At 38.8% G+C, this 20,624-nt stretch overlaps 1 protein-coding gene across 1 annotated transcript; it reads left to right on the top strand.

Annotated features, from left to right (window-relative positions):
• The first annotated feature begins 863 nt into the window (after positions 1–863).
• FMR1NB (FMR1 neighbor) lies at positions 864–19,531 on the top strand. The gene is made up of 4 exons (XM_041740509.1): positions 864–942; positions 13,499–13,618; positions 17,309–17,449; positions 19,431–19,531. Exons 1-4 carry the CDS (start codon positions 864–866, stop codon positions 19,529–19,531), a joined length of 441 nt encoding a protein of 146 aa, XP_041596443.1.
• The last annotated feature ends 1,093 nt before the right edge of the window (positions 19,532–20,624 follow it).

A 20,624-nucleotide genomic window follows, 5' to 3' on the forward strand; every position in this document is an offset into this window, starting at 1 on the left:
TCCGAGGACTGGATTGGCTACAGTCACTGCGCACGTCCAGCGCCGCCCGCTCCAGCTGCCTGCCGGGCCGGAGTCGGCCCAAACCCGCAGGGTCCCTCACGGCGATCGAGCGCTGCGTACGTGGCTAGTGTGACTGCCAAAATGGCTTCTGGATTCCGTTTCATTTTAGTGACCTAGAGTTAACATCTAAGCAGCCCCAGGGGGTAGCGGCCACCGCAGGGACTAACGGTAGTGACCGCAGAGCGCAGAGCGGGACGCAGGGGCCGAAAGCGAGCGGGGACGAGGCAGCAAGGCCGGAGTCGGAATTCTCGCGAGGCACTGGGCGGCTCGGGGACGAGCAGTCCCGCCACAGCGGGCAGGCCTCAGGCCGCATACGTTCGCCGACAGCAGGTTTCACAAGCAGCAGGAGGGCCAGGCTGCGGCGGGGGGGGGGGGGGGGGGGGGGGGGGGGGGGGCGAGTGGCGCGCAAACGCGGACAGTCGTTAAAAAGGGGCGGGGCCTGGGGGCGACGGCTGGCACGTGCCACGTGCAAAGTGGGCCACGTCAGCGTCACTGTCCCGGGGGATTGTGGGGCGTGAGTCAGCGACATTCGAGGTCTCACCTCAGCGAGGCGGCGACCTCTAGCCATGCCTTCCGAGGGGAAGTCGATGCGGGGGAGGACCCGGTCCAAGTCCAGGGTGCTGCGGGGAGCGCGCTCCAGGCTCAGCTCTGAGGCGGGGTGCGTTGCGGAGGATCCGGCGACTGGGTCGCATCCCGGAGGTAGCCTCCCGGGCCGCCAGGCCGTCATGGCTGCCACGCCTCAGCCTGGCTGGCAGGCGTCTCTGTGTGGCCTCCAGGCCGAGACTCGCCACTCTCTGGGAAGGATGTGGGCCCACAAGCGCTTCGCGCTCCTGTTGCTCGGCATCTGGGTCTTCGTGCTGTTCTGTTACTACCTGAACACCGGTGAGTGAGGGTGGCGGGCCCCTGGCAGCCACGCGCTCGCGCCGGCTCTCCTGCCCTTTGACTTCTACCTGCCTCGTTGCCCCTGAGAGCCCCTCAGAAAGCCCTTCCCTCCCCGACTTCCCCGCATGAGATTCTAACCGCCCTCACCCCCCCCCCCCCGCTTTTTGTTCGAAAAGTAGCGGTGACCTTCGCCTCCCGTGAAACGGACTTGGCGGCGAGCAAGTGAGGCTGTTTAGTAGATTCCAGCGTTGCCGAGCCCCACGCTGCCCAGTTCCAAAATGTGCTCGTCGCCCCGACCTGAAGCCCGCGTTCGTTCGTAGAGCGGTTGCTCCTCATCTCCCGGCCCCTGGCAGCCACCGCTTTGCTTTCGGTCTCTGTGGATTTACCCTCCCTGGACATTTCGTATAGACTTAACATAGAATATTTTTTCTTTTGTGTCCAGCTCAGTTTACTTAGCATAATGCTTTCGCGATTTATGCCTCTGCTACTTCGCTTCATCTTAATGGCTGAATATTATTCTGTTGCATGAATATACCGCGTTTTGTTTATCCATTTATCATCTGTCTGATGGGCATTTGGGTTATTGCCAGGTGTTGGCTACTATGAATAATATTGCTGTGAATATTCATGTACAAGTTTTTGTGTCAATGTGATGTGAATTCGCTTGGGCGTATACTTAGGAGTCGGACTGCTGGGTCATAGGGGAATCCCATGTTGAATTTTTTGACGAAGCCCCAAATTGCTTCACAAAGTAATCGAACCATTTTACATTCCCACTAACAATGTGGGAGGGTCCCAATTTCACCAACATTTGTTACCACCCCTTTTTTTAAATTTTTTATTTATTTATGATAGTCACACACAGAGAGACAGAGAGAGAGAGAGAGAGAGGCAGAGACACAGGCAGAGGGAAAAGCAGGCTCCATGCACCGGGAGCCCGACGTGGGACTCGATCCGGGGTCTCCGGGATCGCACCCTGGGCCAAAGGCAGGCGCCAAACCGCTGCGCCACCCAGGGATCCCACCACCCCCTTTTTGATCATCACCATCCTAATGGATAGAAGCGGTACCTTATAGTGCATTTCATTAGTGTTTCTATAAAGACTACTGATACTGAGTATCTTTTCATGTGCTTTTTGGGCGGTTGTATGTCTTCTTTAGAGAAATGGCTGTTCAAGTTCTTTGACCATTTTTTAACTGGATTGTAATGTGGTTTTGTTATTGAGTTGTAACAGTTATTCATGTGTTTTGAATGTATTATTTGTACATATTGTCTCCCATTCTGTAGGTTGTCTTTTTTACTTTCTTGATAATGTTTTTTTTTCATGCACAAAAGTTTTTAATTTGAGGTATCCCGGGTGGCTCAGCGGTTTAGGGCTGCCTTCAGCCCAGAGACTGATACTGGAGACCCAGGATCGAGTCCCACATCGGGCTCCCTGCACAGGGCCTGCTTCTCCCTCTGCCTACGTCTCTGCCTCTCTCTGTGTCTCTCATGAATAAATAAAGTCTTTTAAAAAAGAGTTTTTAATTTGAGGAAATGCAATGTATCTGGTTTTTGAATTTTTTTATTTTGTCACTTGTGCTTTTGGTGTCCTATCTAAGAATCCATTGCCAAATCCAAAGTTAGAAAGATTTATTCCTATGATTTCTCTAAAGTATTTTTTGGTTTTATTTTATTTTTTAAGTTTTTTTAATTTTTTAACAAAATTTTTGGTTTTAGCTTTTCTATTTAGGTTGTTGATGCATTTTTGTTTTTTTTTTTTTGTTTTAAAGATTTTTATTTACTTATTCATGGGAGAGACACAGACAGAGAGAAAGGCAGAGACACAGGCAGAGGGAGAAGCAGGCTCCATGCACCAGGAGCCCGACGTGGGACTCGATCCCGGGTCCCCAGGATCGCGCCCTGGGCCAAAGGCAGGCGCTAAACCGCTGCACCACCCAGGGATCCCCTGAATTGATTTTTTTAAATAATAAATTTATTTTTTATTGGTGTTCAATTTGCCAACATACAGAATAACACCCAGTGCTCATCTGAATTGATTTTTGTATATGGTGTGTGTTAGGGATCCTACTTCATTCTACATGTGGATATCCAGTTGTCTCAGCACCATTTGTTGAAGAGACCATTTGTTCCCCATTGAAAGGTCTTGGCATCCTTGTTGAAAATTAGTTGGCCATAGATGTATGGGTTTATTTCTGGACTCCTAAGTTCTGTTCTGCTGATCTGTGTATCTATCCCTATGCCAGTACCATCCTTTTTTTGATTACTGTAACTTTATAGCAAGTTGAATAATTGGGACATGTGAGTTCTCCGGTTTTGTTCTTTATTCATTAGGTTTTGAGCATTCAAGATCCTTTGTAATTCCATATACATTTGAGAATCAGCTTTTCCATTTATGCAAAAAAGCCACTAAAGTTTTGATAGAAATTGCAATGAATCTGTAGATCAGTTTGGGCATCTTGCCATCTTAACAGTATTAAGTCTTTCAGTCCATGGATATGAGATGTCTTTCCATCTATTTATGTCTCTCTTAATTTATTTTAGCAGTGCTTTGTAGTTTTCAGGGTACAAGTCTTTAACCTCCTTGGTTAAATTTTATTCCTAGATATTTTGTTCTTTTGAATGCTATTGTAAATGGAACTATTTTGTTGATTTCCTTTTTCGATTGTTCATTGCTGGTGTATAGAAAAACAATTGATATTTGCATGTTGATCTTGCAGATTCTGCAGAGTTGCAGGGTACAAGGTCAACATGCAAAAATCAAAGTACTAGCCTCCATTTCCCCTCTCTTAAAGTTCTTCTACCTCTAACCTCATCTTACTAATCCCCCTTACCTCACCTCTCAAATTCCTTTCTCCATCACCTCCCTTCACAGAGACCTTTCCTTGCTCACTTCCCCCACACCAAGGCCTTTCCTTCTTTTATGGTTTGCCTTCCCTGCCTCCTCTACTTTCACAATTGACTTCCCTCTTTCACCTTCTGCCTCAAAGGCCTCGTTTCCTCAAGCCCTCTCACAAAGTGGGAACTTCCCTCTCCTCACATAATACTAAACTTTCACCTCCTTTCTTTTTTTTAAATTTTTATTTATTTATGATAGTCACACACAGAGAGAGAGAGAGGCAGAGACACAGGCAGAGGGAGAAGCAGGCTCCATGCACCGGGAGCCCGACATGGGATTCGATCCCGGGTCTCCAGGATCGCGCCCTGGGCCAAAGGCAGGCGCCAAACCACTGCGCCACCCAGGGATCCCTTTCACCTCCTTTCTTAAAGGAGTGCTCTTCTGTACTTACAGAGGCCTTCTCTCTGTCACCTCCCTTCACAGATGTATTCCCTCTCTCATCATTGCTCCAAAGTTCTTAACTTTTAGTCAAGGTCCTTTCACTTTTCACCTCCCCACAATGACTTTCCTTTGCTCACGTTATAGGCATCCTCTTCCCTCACTCAAAAGCCTTTCTTCTTTATCTCACAAAGCCCTGAACTCCCTTCACTCATTCTTCCTTTGAAAATGCCTTCATTCACCTCACGCTGTCTTCTCTCTAACTTACTTTCACAAAGCCCTTCCTTGCCTCAGTCAAAATCCTTGTCTTAGCTCCTTATTTACCCTTCTCCAGGCCTTCTTCACTCACTGTCCTCTTAGATGCCTCTTTCAGCCCTCCAAAAGCCCTCCTTCCCACTCACAGCTTTCCGCTCCACCACTCAAAGGCACACTCTTCTTCCCCATAGTCGACTTTTCCTTCTTCTACTCAGTGGTCTTGCTGCCTCACTTTCCTCAAAGTCTTCCCAACTTTCTTCTCCAAATATGTCTTGCCCCCTCACTCAAGTACTTTTCTTTTCCCCACAGCCTTCACTTTTTAGCTCCAAGTTGGCCTTTTTAGAAGCACCTTCTCTACCTTACCTCCCATGGCCCACCCTCCCTTCCAACTCCCTCTCAATGGTATCCTATCTCCTCATCTGTATAAAGGCCTTGGCTTTCCCATAGTCTTTCTCCCTCCCTCAAACTCTAGCCTCAAGCTCAGCCCTTCCACCATCCACCTCTAATCTCAATGACTTCTCTTTCCCTGCCTGCTCCAGGGCCATCCATGCCCTCAACCAAGGTTCTCCCACAGCCAAAGAAGGGGGCAAAACATGGGGAGATGCATTGTGAGTAAATGGAATATAGACCTGTATATACTATGTTGTAACTTTGTGGGTTTATGACTTTTGGTGAGGGGTGAAATTTAAAACTGAATAAAGTACATGCTATGCATTCTTTTCCAGCTATTTTATATAAGCTGGGAAAATAGGATTTTTGTTCTTTCACAAATATCTCAAGATACTTTTAAAATGATTGCTTGCAAATCATATTACTTCAAATTATTCGTATTTATTTTTCTTACTATTCATCTAAAATACCAGAGTATTTCTGAATTACTTTTACTGTATTTGTAAATGTTAGTTACAAATACATTTGAAAGCCTTACAAACTGAGAGCTTTTTCATTCTCTGAAAAAGTAAGTTAAAAACAAAACTATAAATTGTACATCATTTTTTCTTAGTCCATGATTTCTTCATTTTCTATTTCTATTTTGGGTAGAACTCTTACAAAAAAAGAATACTGTTATTCAGTGTGATTTCTTTATTTCCATGGGGACTTTTTCCAATATAGGCTTAACATGTTTTCTCCTAAAATAATCCATGATTCATTCTTTATATTGTCAGATTTCCCAGATTCCCAGGAGGTGATATGACACTGGATGGATTAAGTACCATTTTGCATTTTAAATGATTTAACTTAATTAATTTAACTAAATGCGCTGTGTTATGGGTTAAATTGTATCCCTTCCACAGAAAAAGTTGGAATTTTAAACCAAAGGACCTCAGAATGTGACCTATTTGGAGTAAAGGTCTCTATAGAAGTAATTAAGTTAAAATGAAGTGAACCCTAATCCAGTATGATTGGTCTCCTTATAAAAAGGGGAAATTGGGACACAGAATTAGACATTCATAAAGGAAAGACAAAATTAATAGAATAGGGAGAAGACAGCTGTCTATAAGCCAAGGAAAGAGGCTTTTTTTTCTCAGCCCTCAGAAGGAACCAATCCTGTTGACATCTTGATTTTGGACTTCTAGCCTCCAGAACTGTGAGACAATAAGTTTCTGTTGTTTAAGTCACCCAATTTATGGTGCTTTGTTTCAATAACCCTAGGAAACTAATACACACTGAAGATTTAAATAATTTGGCCATGGCCTGGAGTATTATGGTGAAAGCAAGGCATGTGGTCTTAGAGCTAAATTCCCCTTCTGCTTACTAGACAGACCCTTCTGAGTTCTCTCTCTCTCTTTTTTTTTTTTCTGAGTTCTCTTAGATTTAATGCCACCAATGGAATTTGAGGTTGAGGGACTTGAGGTAGATCTGGGATATCTCTAGTTTTGTATTTTCATTTGGGCTCCCAAGACACTTTGCTTTTCAGGTTCTGTTTATGTAGAAGATATGTAGACTAGAGGCATACAGAATGAGGAGACTAGCCGATTGAGGACTGGGAGTTTGATCCCACCTATTCCACCGATTCTCTGTAACCTATTGAATCAGTCCTCATTGCACATTTTTTCAGGGAGATTTAAAAAATAAAATAAAGATTGAATAATAGGTAATATTTTCGGAATGCTTTAAAAGCTCTATGGACAAAACCATGTGACTAGTTTCTCTATTATTATATTAGAATACTTCACTTATCTCCTATCCTTGGGAAATGAATGAGACGGTGCATATGGTCTGGCTACCTGCTGTGTACCTCATTAGGCATCAAGCTTGCTCTTGCCTTAACCATTTTTGTGTGTGATATGGTTAGAGAAGCTCTGAATTAGGAGTTAGGAGACCCAAGTTATTTCGATTCTGCCACTGACTTGCTGTGTGACCTTTGATGAGTCACTTTACCTCTTTAGGTTGCAGTTACCTTGTCTAAAAATTGAGATTTCACTAGATGAGTGTTTCTCCTGACTCAGTCATTTGTATAACACCTGCCTGGCTCTTGGTTATCTTACTGTTACCAGTTTTTCATATTTTGTTAAACTGCCTATTTTTTTACATAAGTATATTTATTTTAAAAGAAAGCTGTAGCACAACTGTATGTGGAAAACTGATCATATTTGCTATCAAGAGAATTATTTATAAAAATAAATATCCTGAAAACAAAGTAATGTTATTACATTTACAGTTCTAAGCAATAAAAATAAACAATGAAAGACATATGCCAAAATATTTACTCGTTCTACATTGTACTTCATTTAATCCTTACAATCCTTCAAAATAAATATTATCCCCATTTTGCAGATGAATAAAGTGAGGCAAAGAGAAGTTTACTGACTTGAAGTTCTCCGACTAGTCTGTGGCAGAGCCAGAATGCAAATTCAGGTCTATTTGAGGCCAAAGCCCAGAAAGACTGCAGCATAGATAGACCCTCAACTTACCAAAGCCCCAGCAGAATCTTCTCCAACGTGAAAACATGAGCCACTGTTCCCATTCTGTCTCCTCACTCTTTAATTCAGTTCCTCATCTGAGAGACCTCCCTGCAGAGTAGGGCTGACAGCATAATTCATATAAAGAAAATTCAGGGTCCTTTGTTCAAAATTTATTATACATTTCAAGATGATAACAGAACCATGAGTAGGGTCCTTCTAAGAGCCAGACTCTGTAGATTGTGCAGGTCTCATACCCGTGAAGCCTGCAGCTTTGAGTCTGTTGTTTTTTTTTTTTCTGAAATGTAGTTAGATTTTCAGTCTTTTTTTATTTTTATTTTTTTTTTCAGTCTTTTTTTATAACAGGGAAATTAAAAAATGAAATTCTTTGTGATGGGGAAACATAATTGGTCCTTTACCATTTCTTGCTGCCATTTAAGGAAGCTGGCTCCTAATCTTTTGTTTGCTGAGCATGTTAATGAGTGTACAGATGCAAATTAGAGGTAGAGAGGATGGAATTATTCTGCCTATGAAAAGCAGTGAAGGAGGGTAAAGAGTCTGGAGTCTACTAGAGTGAAGAGGAAGATCTGAGAAGACTTGGGTGAGGGCTGATGGGAGATTTTGGAGAGAGGAAAGGACAGTTGAATTGCTCCCAGGGATGAAAGAACAGAGATGTTAAGGAGAGTTTTATAAAGGCTTGCCATATGGTGAGTTATGTCAACCTTGTTGGGTGTCATGGTAGTTTTGATATGCTAGATTGATCTATCTACCTATCAATCTGTTGTGTGTGTGTGTGTGTGTGTGTGTGTATATACATATGTGTGTGTATATATACACACACATATATATATATAAATGAAAAAGAGAGGAAGAGAGAAACAACCATATATTTCTTTCTGTGCTTTTAAAGTAAATACATAAATAGCAAAAAATAACTACATACGTAGATATTCAACTGTGTTCCTCCTAAAATTAACTCATGTAATACTTTTGGTACTCATGCCACACTTTGGGAAGTACTGCTCAAGATAATTTGTAAATAATTATCTTTCAATATAGGGAAGAAAGAAACCAGTGGTAGAGTGCACCTTAAAACATGCTGGAGAATTTTGTTTCAGGCTGTCACCAATGGTGCCTATCTGAGTAAAATGTTTAATTGTCTCCTCTATTTCAAATGTCCATTGAAATGACCAAAAGATCTGTAATGGTTGAAAACCAAAAGAACGAAGAAGGGTGCCATATGCCATCAATATGCCAGAATTTTGGAGGGTTTTCTGAAAGATAGACAGGAGGCCAGGCCAGACACTACTAAGGAAAGTTGCAGCAACCTGTGTTTGACCTCAGGCTTAGGCCAAGCCTATCTGGTAGGGCCTGGAGACTAGGGTACTTTGAGTTGGGGATCGATCTCTGTCCTAGAGGGACACCAGAAAGTACAACCTACTATAGAAGTTAACCTAGAGTGGAAAACTTAAGCCACATTGTGCTATACTGCCAGCCAATGCTTCCTTCATATGATGCACCAACAAGGACAGTCAGTTGGGGAAGAGGAGCACCAAGTGAACAAACGGCAGTTTCTGGTCCTGTCAAAGCCACTTATAATTGATTTCTTTTCTGTATGGTGTACAACAGTGAGCCCTCTACTCTATTGAAGTGTGCCTGGCAATATTAATCTCATTTTTTTGTACCCAGTGCTGGAAGCACTCTTCTAAGCCCTTGGTGTGCCCAGCTGCTTCTAATCCTTTTTTGAAACTTAAATATCATCTCAGATAGGCCATCCTCTAGTTAAAGTAGGTCCCTTACCTTGTACTGTATTGGTATCCCCTTTCTTCACAGAGCTCATTACAATTGGTAATTATTTAACTTCTTAGTTTACTTATTTTTTTTCTGTTTGCTCCACAATACTGTAAGCTCCAGGAAGGCAGGGTTCTTATTTGATTTGTTGTATTCCCAGAACCTAAAATATAGTAGTCATTAAATACATATATGAGTAGGAGTTAGGAAAAACAAATAGAACAAAATGGGTTATTTTAAATATTGTCAAGATATGTAATATACAGTGAAGATAAAACTTTAATGAATGAATGTTTATGCATAGTGTTAAAATACATACAACAAATGGTTTTAGAAATTCAAGTAGAAATGGACAAAAACCACAGTCACTGTGGGAGACTCTAATACATATCTGTTAGTCCTTGACAGAAAAAATAAAGATATTGAGCATTTGAATAATACCCTGTAGCTTGATTTAGCATTTATAATAAAGTTCATATTCATGTAATGCATTTCATATCATAAGAAAGTACTCTACAGGTTGAAAATACACACTCAAGTGTATGTGTATGGAAATTGGTCTCATTAAAATGAGAAGGGTTATTTTCATTGATGTAAAGGAGATTTAAAAATTATAAGTGGATATTATTATGATTCCATTGTAATAATTATTTTGTAAGTGGCTGATTTCCTAGAAAAACATGAAGAAGTGAAATGCTGTTCAGGAACTATTCTCTCTACAAAATACAGTCAGACTATTTATGGTGACTTTTCCCAAACTTTTAATGGATCATGCATTTCTTGTTCTGTTTAAATTGTTTCAGTATAGAAAAAAGGATGGGAAGCTTCCCAGATTATTTTATGAAGCAAATATAAACCCCACACCAAAACATACAGAGAGATAGCACAAAAGGAATTGCAGGCACACTTAGAAATGTTGATCCACAAATCCTACGTACAGTGTTAGCACTATGGGCTTTATTTCAAGAATGTAAGAATATTTTAATATTGGGAAATATATTAATATTCAACAGTTAATAGGCAGAGGGAAGTATGATTGTGGCAGTAAATAAGAGCATTTGATAAAATCCCAGTTCTGTTCTTGATTTAAAAGTAACACAAAATAACAACAGAAAATCTGTAATAAATCAGGACTAGAGAAATGCATCCTTAGTTTAATAAAAAATGTCTGCCCTAAGCCAGAAGTCAAAGTTATACTTAATGCTGAAACACTAGTGCATTCCCATTAAAGTCAGGATTGACTGTAGTATGCCCATTATCATAGCTCTTTTTCACCATAGTTTCAGAAGTTCTAGCAATACAGTGAGACAAAAAAGAATGAGCTGTTAGTATTAGAAAGAAAGGAGACAACACCATCTATATTTAGTGATAATATGATTGTATAGATCTGGAATGAAAGTGAAGAAGAGTGGAGAGCTAATGAGTCAAATAAGGTAGTAAATCAGAATATACATGAACCAGGGCCACCTGGGTAGCTCAGTGGTTGAGTGTCTGCCTTTGGCTTAGGTCATGATCCTGGGGTCCTGGGATGGAAGCCTGCTTCTCTCTCTGCCTTGCTCTTTGTGTCTCTCAAGAATCAATAAAATAAAAATTTAAATATATATATATATATATATATATATATATATATATACCAAAATCAATAGCCTTCTTACATACCAATAGTAAATCAGTAAGAAAATGTGATGATACAGATCATATTTGCATAGCAAAGTATATATGATATAAGGGAGTAAACATAGTAAGAAAGGTATGGGACCTATATGAATGTAACTATAAACCTTACTCAGAGAGAAAAGAGAGTTGAATGAGTGGAGAAAGCAAACCTATTATTGGGTGAGAAGATTTTGTACAGTTATCACTTCTCTCCAAATGAGTTGACATATAACTGAATTCATGCCTAGCACATGAGACATATAATAAATGCTTTTTAATGAATATTAAGTAAGTGAACATAATTACAATAAAAACATTGCTAGATTTTTTTGACTTGACAAAATGATTCTAAGCTTCATCTAAAAATGTTCTTCAGAGTTAAGAATAAAAGTTTGGTAATGAAGACTAATGAAAGGATTGCCAGATCAGTTATTAAAACATATAACAGTGTAAGATAAATTATAACATTTATTGGTGGTATTGGTGCGTGAACAGATAGATTCATGGAACAGAGTAGAAAGTCAAGAATCAGATTTATAATTGTTTAATGACTTAGAATATGATGGTGAGATCATAATTAGGAAAGGGTGGATGTAATGTATTTGGACAACTGAAAAAAAAAAGCATCCCTACTTCAAAATATATTCCAAGTGGATGAATGACTTACATTTCCAAACTGAAGCTATAAAAGTGTTAGAAGGAAATATTGGAATTTAGAATGTCTTTCTAAACATGACCCAAAAGGCAGAAATAGTAACAGAAGAGATTGATCTATTTGATTACATAAAACACCTAAAATTTTGAACTTCCCAAAACATCATAAAAAATATAAAGGTAGCTGACTATCTTGAAAAATATTTGTAACACATGTGGTAGACTAAAGCTTAAGTTCTCTATTATACAACAAATGTATGAAAGATGTAAGCTCTCTGATGACTAAAGGTGCAAAGTAAAACAAAAGAAATACCATTATTTTGGCCATCAAGCTGGCAAACAACAACAGAGAAGTCTGGGGTGCAAAATAACTGGTATTTGCCTGCACTACTGGTAGAAGTGTACCTTTGAGCAGCCTTCCTAGAGGGTAGTGTGACCAAAATCAAGAGCCATCCCTTAATTATTTATCTTAAGGAATTTTTCATAGCTATTTGCAAATACAGAGTTCCAGTGGTAATCATTACAGTGTTGTTTATTTCTTATCTTCTTTTTTTTTTTATTGAGGTATAATTGATATATAACATTGTTAGTTTCAGGTATACAACATAATGATTAGATATTTGTATATATTTCAAAAAGATCACAATAACTCTAGTTAACATCTGTCATACGTAGTTACAGAATTTTTTTTCTTGTGATGAAAACTTTTTTTTTAAAGATTTTATTTATTTATTCATGAGAAGCAGAGAGAGAGGCAGAGGCACAGGCAGAGGGAGAAGCAGGCTCCATGCAGGGAGCCCGATGTGGGACTCAATCCTGGGACTCCAAGATCGCGCCTTGAGCTGAAGGTGGCGCTAAACCGCTGAGCTACCCAGGCTGCCCTGATGAAAACTTTTAAGATCTACTCACTTAGCAACTTTAAATATGCAATATGGTGTTCTTAACTATACTCACCATAGTATGCATTACATCCCCAGGACTTATTTATTTTGTAGCTAGAAGTTTGTATGTTTCGATGTTTTTAACCCATTTCACCTACCTCCACCGCCTCCCTCTGGCAACCACCAGTCTCTTCTGTCTATGAGTTGTCGTCGTTGTTTTGTATCTATGAGTTCTATGCAGTATTTTTCATAATATCAGCATCTTGTGAATAACTGAAATGTCTTTCTATGTGGGAATGGTTAACTCAGTTGTATTAGAGCCATATAATGGAATGCTGTGGGATTTTTAAAAAAGATTTTATTTATTTATTCATGAGAGACAGAGGGGCAGACACATAGCAGAGGGAGAAGGAGGCTCCTTGCGAGGAGCTTGATGTGGGACTCAATCCCAGGACCCCAGGATCATGACCTGAGTCAAAAGCAGATGCTCAACCGTTGAGCCACCCAGGTGCCCTAAGTACTGTGAAATTATTAAGGATAGTGTTGAAAAATATTGAATGATATAGACAAATCCATGCTACAGAGACAAAAATGGATATACTTTCCTCTGATATAAAAGGAAATGATGCAAATAAAACTAAAAGCAGTTTGTTTGAAATATTAAGGAAGAAGGATAAGGAGAGTTTTACAATGTCTAAGGCCTTGATTTTTGTCTGTAAATAAAGATACCATCAATATATGCCAAGAGTTTCTGTGATGGAATCTAATTTAGTTCGGATACATACTGTTTCCAAGTAGTTAATTGATTGGGCCTCTGAGTGTTAATGCTGTTTGTTGGGGGCAAGTTCAGTATTATAATTCAGTTTACAGCACGAGATGTGTTAGCCTATGGCTTATGCATTTTAAAATTATTTTTTAATCACAAATTTTAAAAAAATTAATAGTTTTACAGTTTCACAACAGAATCACATTCTGATTATTAATAATAGTACCTAAGCTATTATGAGATTTAAGTATAATATCTGTTAGCTCTTAGACTTTTCATAATCAAATTAAGCAAAGGGTAATTACTATTAAAAGGTCATAGAAAGTGATCAATGCTTTGTATGTTGGGATTAATAATTTCACTTTTTCTTAAGGGTTCTTGAGTTTTGTGTCTCCAAGTGAATATATTCTGTGGAGCAATGAAGATGCTGATGGACAGTCTCTGGAAAAAATTTCTGCATGGGAAACTCTGTTGAATTTTTTCCTTCCAACAAGTAAGTTCTTTGATTTTTTTTTTCCTCTCAATGTCCTCGTTTTGAAATGAGTAGTTAAATGTTTAGGAGGCAGTGTGGTCCATTGGCACGGGGGTGAGACAGACCTGAGTTTCTTTTTTCAAAAGATTTTATTTATTTATTCATGAGAGCCACAGAAAGAGAGGCAGAGATATAGGCAGAGGGAGAAGCAGGGTCCATGCAGGGAGCCTGATGCGGAACTCAATCCCAGGACCCTGGGATCAGGCCCTGAGCTGAAGGCAGACATGCTCAACCACTGAGCCACCCAGGCATCCCCAGACCTGAGTTTTAATCCTAACTCTGCCCTTTGCCTTAGGCAGGATAGCATCTCTGAACTTCAGTGTCCTCATCTTTAAAATGAAAATATTTACCACGAAGAATTGTGAGGATGACTTAAGACAATCCATAAATGTTTGTTATTCTTTATAGAAATGCTTTTCCTTCACAAATATCTAAACCTTTCACAATTTACCTTAGTGGCATTGTTTGAAATTTAGTCACTCACCCAGTACTGTGAAATCAATGTCTTCTTTAGCATTAACCAGAGAATTTTGTGGCTCTAATATTACGGAATATACCAGATGTTTTGCCATCTGTTTTAATGATAAAAAGTTCAGGTTTCAAGTCACATCATCTTTTTGTGATTCTGGATATAATGTGTTTATCAAGCACATGATGACCCCTGAGAATTATTAACCACAAATAAACATGTTTCATTTTCTACAGCATGTGGTGCCCTTTCAAGGAGAAGCTTCAAATAAATTGACATGTGAATTACAAAGATGAAACTTTTATTAAAAATCATTAAAATTTATTCTAACAAAATTTGATGTACATATATAAGCACAGAATTATATTCACTGTTTAGTTTCAGACTCTACCACTTAATTCTTCTATGATCTTGCATAAATCTCTTCACATTTCTCTATACTGGTTTCATCAAGTATAAAACAGGCATAATACCCACTCTAAATGAGAATAGCAAAACAAATGAGGCCCTTAAATAAATTTTAAAAACTGCCATGGTCAAGTTGAGTGAAGAAAGAGAAATTTGAAGGGTTTCCTGGCTGGCTCAGTTGGCAGAACATGTGACTCTTGATTTTGGGGTTGTAAATTTGAGCCTCATGTTAGACGATAGAATTTACTATAAAAAAAAAATAGAGGTGCCTAGGTGGCTCAGTGGGGTAAGTGTCTGCCTCTTGATTTCAGCTCAGGTCAAGATCTCAGGGTCTTGAGATCAAGCCTCTTGTGGGGCTCCACACTCAGCAAGGAGTCTGCTTCTCTCCCTCCCCCCCACCCCTGCTCATGCACACACTCTCTCTAAAAAAAATAAATCTTTTTTAAAAATAACAAAATCTTTTAAAAACAAGAAAGAAATTTGAGGGGGTAGTATGTTGTGAAACTAAAAAAAAAAATGGTTTAGTGATTGCCAAAATTGGTCATAAATGACAACAAATGATGATTTAAGCTTTAGAGCTTATGAAGATAACAAACTGTTCCATAATTGTCTCTGATAACATTATATAAATACTGCAGCCGCCTTTAAAAATAGTCTAAATAAGAATATCTGCATTTCCAAAATATTCCTTCATCCTGGTTGCAGTAAGTTGAGTCAAAATCAATTGTATGAGATGCCCAACAAAATCAGACTATTCCATTTTAAGAGAAACATTGGACCCAGGTTGATTCAAATCTTTCAGAAACAGTGATTAAATATTTATAAAATGTATATGCTATCTCTTTGAAAAGAATAGCTATAAGTTCATAAAATGTGAAATACTTTTAACCAATTTTTTCCTCCCCTGTATAATTGAAAAGGAACATTCTTCCCGCTTAAAGCGTGCGCGCGCGCGCGCGCGCATACACACACACACACACACACACACACACACACACACACACACAAAAGCCTGCCGTTTTGTCATCAGGCTGTTCATGAAAGATTTATCTCTTGTGCATTAAAGTGATAACCTTGAGACAGACTGGCAGGGAATCTTGAGAGGTTACACAATCCTCCTCTCTTTGGACAAAATTATATACTTAAACCTGATAAAAAGTATTCTACCCTTTTTATTCTTTAGAATGCAGGTGTCTCAGTAATTTAAGTCTGAAAGTTAATTTTGGTATCTGGCATAAAGTCCATCAGATGCAATTTCAGTTTAAAATAACAGAAGCTCAGCATTAGGTGAGATCTTAGAGATCACCCAGTCCAGTCTCTTCTGTGATTTAAAATCTCTTCTATGATTTCCATTCCTGGAAGGTGGTCTTTGAGCAATGCCAATAGTGAAGAATTCAACACGCAGTAAGTCCATACCATTTCTGACTAGGCCTGACTATAGTCACCCTTTTCTGAGTGTGTGGTGCCTAGAACTGAAAATGGTATTCCAGATGAGTATCCAACCTGGGGAGGAAAGTCACTGTGGGCCTGGCAGAATTGAAGAATAGATTGCCCAAGTGTATATAACAACAAAGTAGACCAAAGTGTCACATGTCTAAAATGTTTTGGAAATGAATATCCAGGCCAACTGGTAATGCATTAAATTTGTGGCCTTGCACAGGTTACTTTGATCTTCATTTCTTTATTTCTAGAATGGGGATTGTATGACTTAGAGAGTTTTTTGTGAAAATTAGAAATAATATGTGTAAAGCGAGGAACCTGGAGCAAATATGTGCCTAGTGAATAGTAGCTATTATTTTACCTTAGTTTCAGGAATTGCCAATCTTTAAAAAGGAGGCTATAATAAAATATACCAAGAGAGAAAAGTGTGCCTGTAACCATGACACTGTTCTTTGCTGATGTTAAAATTCTTTGGGGTGATCATAAAACATCAGTTATTAACTTTTCTAAGTCTGTAGTTGTTGATGGTATTGGAGATTGAACTAAATCTATGCTGGCTTTAAGCCATAATGTGGAAGTTTTCTTTTTGAATAAAACTTTGGTATCTTTTTGGTTGTCATTTGTTTCTCTTATAAAGCAGGATTTTTTTTAAGCAACAGCTATTTGAGCTTGCAAGTCTTATAGATTCAGATATATATGAATTTATTACAGTTGCATGAACTTTGGTATTCATGCCATAAGTTTTTGCCTACTGAAAATTAGAGAGTCATAACTTAAGGCCAAAAGGGAGAGACTTAAAAAATACTGTAGTGCCAATATGGTAAGTGTTCACAGGAAGTAGATCAATACCGATAGTATCCACTTAACCTTACGCTCTAGCAGTAACCTGTGAATTTTACTTACATTCCTTTTAGTTGACATATTCAGTGAGTTTCTGTAGCTTAGTAAAATTGAGTGAGAGGATATATATGATATTTTAACAAGGTGTTAGTTTTAAGGACGTTTGGTATTGTTATTTAGCTCCTTCTGTGTTAGATTTGCATCACTACTACTCAGCTTATGATCCATAGTCCTTTTAAAACTACCTTGCCAATGACCTCTTAACAATTTATATTTTTCTGCAGTTCATCTAGAATTGAAAGTGTGATGTTAAATAACTTTGTGGTAGTTTTTAGCTTAACTCTTATTTTTTCAGCATTCATCACTATTTGTATATATCATCTAGTCTGTACCAGTTTGATTGTTTATCTTTTTTGTTTTGCAGTCATCATTTAATTAAGGAAAGTGCTTATTAACCATACTGAATTCTTTTTCTTGGATTTTGTTTCTAAAAGCTTGCATTCCAAAGGAGAATGAGGTGCTGAAGGCTTGCAATGAACAGCGAGATTATAACAAGAGTGAATGTTTGGAATACAAATGCTGTTATTCATCCTCCGAGACTAGTAACTTCAGCTGCTTCGTCCCATTAAAGGATAGTAAGTTCATCCTCTTACGTTTATTATATTTCTATTTTTAAAAATCAAATAAATAGGTCACAATGGCATAATTTTAAATTTGGATCTCCCAGGGACTCCTGGGTGGCTCAGTGGTTGAGTGTTTGACTCAGGTCGTGATCCTGGGGTCCCAGGATCAAGACCTATATGAGGCTCCCAGCAGAAAGCCTGCTTCCCCCTCTGCCTATGTCTCTACCTCTCTCTCTCTCTGTGCCTCTCATGAATAAATAAGTAAAATCTTTTAAAAAAAATTTTTGGATCTCCCAGCTTAACACTTAAAAGTGTGCTCCCAGCCCTAGAGCAAAACTGTCTAAAAGTCCAGAGGTGGTCAGGCCTCTATCCATGAATAGTTTCTGCTTAGTCCTTAGATGTGACTTTGGCAGTTCAAAATTAGTTTCACCTTTTCTTTTGCTTTAGTCACTCTCTTTCTTATTCCAAAGATTCCAGACTCGAGATGTAACCCTCAGTGTCTGGAGAAGATACCAGTCAGGCATGCCTTAACTTATTTTTCTCTTCTTACCTTCTCTTCCTACTTGAGGAGAATTCTTCCCATTTTTTAAAAAAGTTTTTTTTAAGATTTTATTTATTTATTCATTCATGAGACACACACACACACGCACACACACACAGAGAGGCAGAGACACAGGCAGAGGGAGAAGCAGGCTCCATGCAGGAAGCCTGACGTGGGACTCGATCCCAGGTCCCCAGGATCAGGCCCTGGGCTGAAGGCAGCGCTAAACCTCTGAGCTACCCGGGCTGCCCAAATTCTTCCCATTTATCTTGTCTTCAACCTCTCAGTATGTAACAGTAGACTCGAATGTTCCTTGTTAAGGTTTGTTTATTAGCTTCTCTTTGTTCTATTGTTTTTGAATCAGGTTCTTAAGATTTTTTTTTCTCTACAAAGTTTTAAGAACTAGGCCATCTGTTTTTGTGCCTGCATTTGGATAGTGGGGACGTATTACCAATTGGTCCCATCATGGACATATTAGATATGATTAAACACCAACAAATTCTATAAAAAGGATGCATACAAAACAATGTTTTAGGTTAATGTAGTCCTTATTCAAATTATAGCTCTTTATTGAACATCTAGCAATAATAATGGAAACTGAAATCCAATCATGAATATAGTATTATAATTTCAACACTGTCACATGGTGTTTATAATTCATTCATCAGTTTAGCCTTTATATTATATGTGAAGACATTTGGTCTTTGTAGAGGAAAAAATTAAAGTGTGATTATAATTCCCCAATCATATAGAATGCATTTCCAAATGAATATGAGAATAAAATATGCTTGAGGCACCTAGGTGGCTCAGTTGGTTGAACATCCACCTCTGGGTTTCGGCTCAGGTCATGACCTCAGGGTCATGAGATCAAGCCCCATAGTGGGCTCTGCAGTCAGCATGGAGTCTGCTTGTCCCTCTCCTGCTCCCCTTGCCACTAAAATAAATTAATTAAAATCTTAAACAAACAAAAATGTTAAAAAGAATAAAATATGCTTATTCACCTGCGGATTCTTGATTTCTGATTTAATGTTTTGTAATTTGGAAGTAAACATTTAAGAAGCCATTCCTTTAACAAGTTAACTATTCATAGATTAATTCACTCTTTGAGTGCTCGAGGATGTATAACATACGGCCAAGGAAAAAAACACACTTAGGCCATAGGAAGAAATATATAGTATGAGTCATAATAGTCTCAACAAAAACAGTAGCATCATTTTGTTAAGGCTTCCTTTGGGAGGCATGTATTTCAAGTGTAGTATTTAGTTGTATTTCAAGAACATTTCATAAACTTTTACTACTGATAGAGTAGCGAAAATATTTACCTGTCATATAAGACTACCTCCTTATTTTGCTTTATTCACTGATAGTTTTTTATAAGGACTTTATGAAAGAGCTCAGATTTGCTTCTCTTGCTTAAGTCATAAAAGTAACAGGATATAATTAAACCAACAGAGCCCACACAGATGTTCCGGATGTTTGGGTTTGGTATGATCAGCATGATCATGCTGGGATGTCTGCCCATTTATTGCTGTACTCTTTGCCGGAGGAGGTAGGCAAACATAAACTTTTATTTGCTGATTGCTGAGTGTATTTGGATATTTCTGTGTAGACACATTTATTCATATGCACTAGAAACACAGGGATTATGTTTGGGTCCCTATTGTTTAAAAGAAGGTAGCTTAGGAAAAGCCTCAAATAGAGTTACCATAATATTCTTAAATACATGTTATTTTATTTTTCCATAAATTTAGACATTCTCTTGCATAGTCTGTAATTCCCTCATCAAACAATTGGAAGGAAAAATACATCAGTGTACTGGGAGTGTGTGAGTGGAAGTGGTTATTAACTGCAAGTCAGAAGAGTTCCCAGAAGTGTCATCTCCATCTAGTAGACGGTCATCTACAATTGGGTCTTAAAAGCCTTGGTCTGTCTTCAAGCCAATTTGTATCAGATTTCTTCTTAGCATCTTATAAAAAATCCCGTGGCCTATTGGCATGATGCTTCTAAGGTTTTTAAAAAATAGCTCCCTACATTCTGTAACAGTGGATATAGAGATAGAGAGCAGGACCAGGATTAGGGGGGGGTGGGTGAGGCAGTTGGAGCACAAAATTTAAGGAGGCACTCACTCTCAGGTTTGTGCAAGTGCAGGGTTGGCACTAGCATGACCCCGAGAGTAATTATTTCCCTCAATTCTCCAGTAAAGAAAAGGTACTGGGGCACATGGGTGGCTCAGCTGGTTGTCCAACTCTTCACTTTGGCTCAGGTCGTGATCTCAGGGTCATGAGATGGAGCCCTAAGCCCCGTCTGATGCTCTATGCTCAGTCAGGAATCTGCTTCTCTCCATTTGTCCCTCACTACCCTTCACCCCACCCTTGCTCATGCATGCATATGTGCATTCTCTCTCTCTCTCTCTCTCTCTCTCTCTCTCTCCCAAATGAATGGATAAAACTTAAAAAAAAATAAAAGGTACCTGTTGAAGATTAAGTATCTTTTATGTTTTTATTTGAGTTAATGAGAAAGTGGTATCGGAGATACCAAAAATTGTTTAGATTTCACTGGAAGATTGACACTACACACAAGTTACCATTTTCCCATAAAGATCATTAAGTCTTTTTTCTTTTTTCCACCTTTTCCTGGAGTTTGGTG

The sequence above is a fragment of the Vulpes lagopus genome, chromosome X (genome assembly GCF_018345385.1).
Source record: "Vulpes lagopus strain Blue_001 chromosome X, ASM1834538v1, whole genome shotgun sequence".
Classification (NCBI taxonomy): domain Eukaryota; kingdom Metazoa; phylum Chordata; class Mammalia; order Carnivora; family Canidae; genus Vulpes; species Vulpes lagopus.

What these genes read in the sequence shown, in the direction of transcription:
- FMR1NB (XM_041740509.1), top strand. Translation starts at nt 864, where the DNA reads ATGTGGGCCCACAAGCGCTTCGCGCTCCTGTTGCTCGGCATCTGGGTC. An exon ending in GAATTTTTTCCTTCCAACAA is followed by an intron (nt 13,619 to 17,308) that starts GTAAGTTCTTTG and finishes TGTTTCTAAAAG; the next exon opens with CTTGCATTCCAAAGGAGAAT. An exon ending in CTTCGTCCCATTAAAGGATA is followed by an intron (nt 17,450 to 19,430) that starts GTAAGTTCATCC and finishes TTAAACCAACAG; the next exon opens with AGCCCACACAGATGTTCCGG.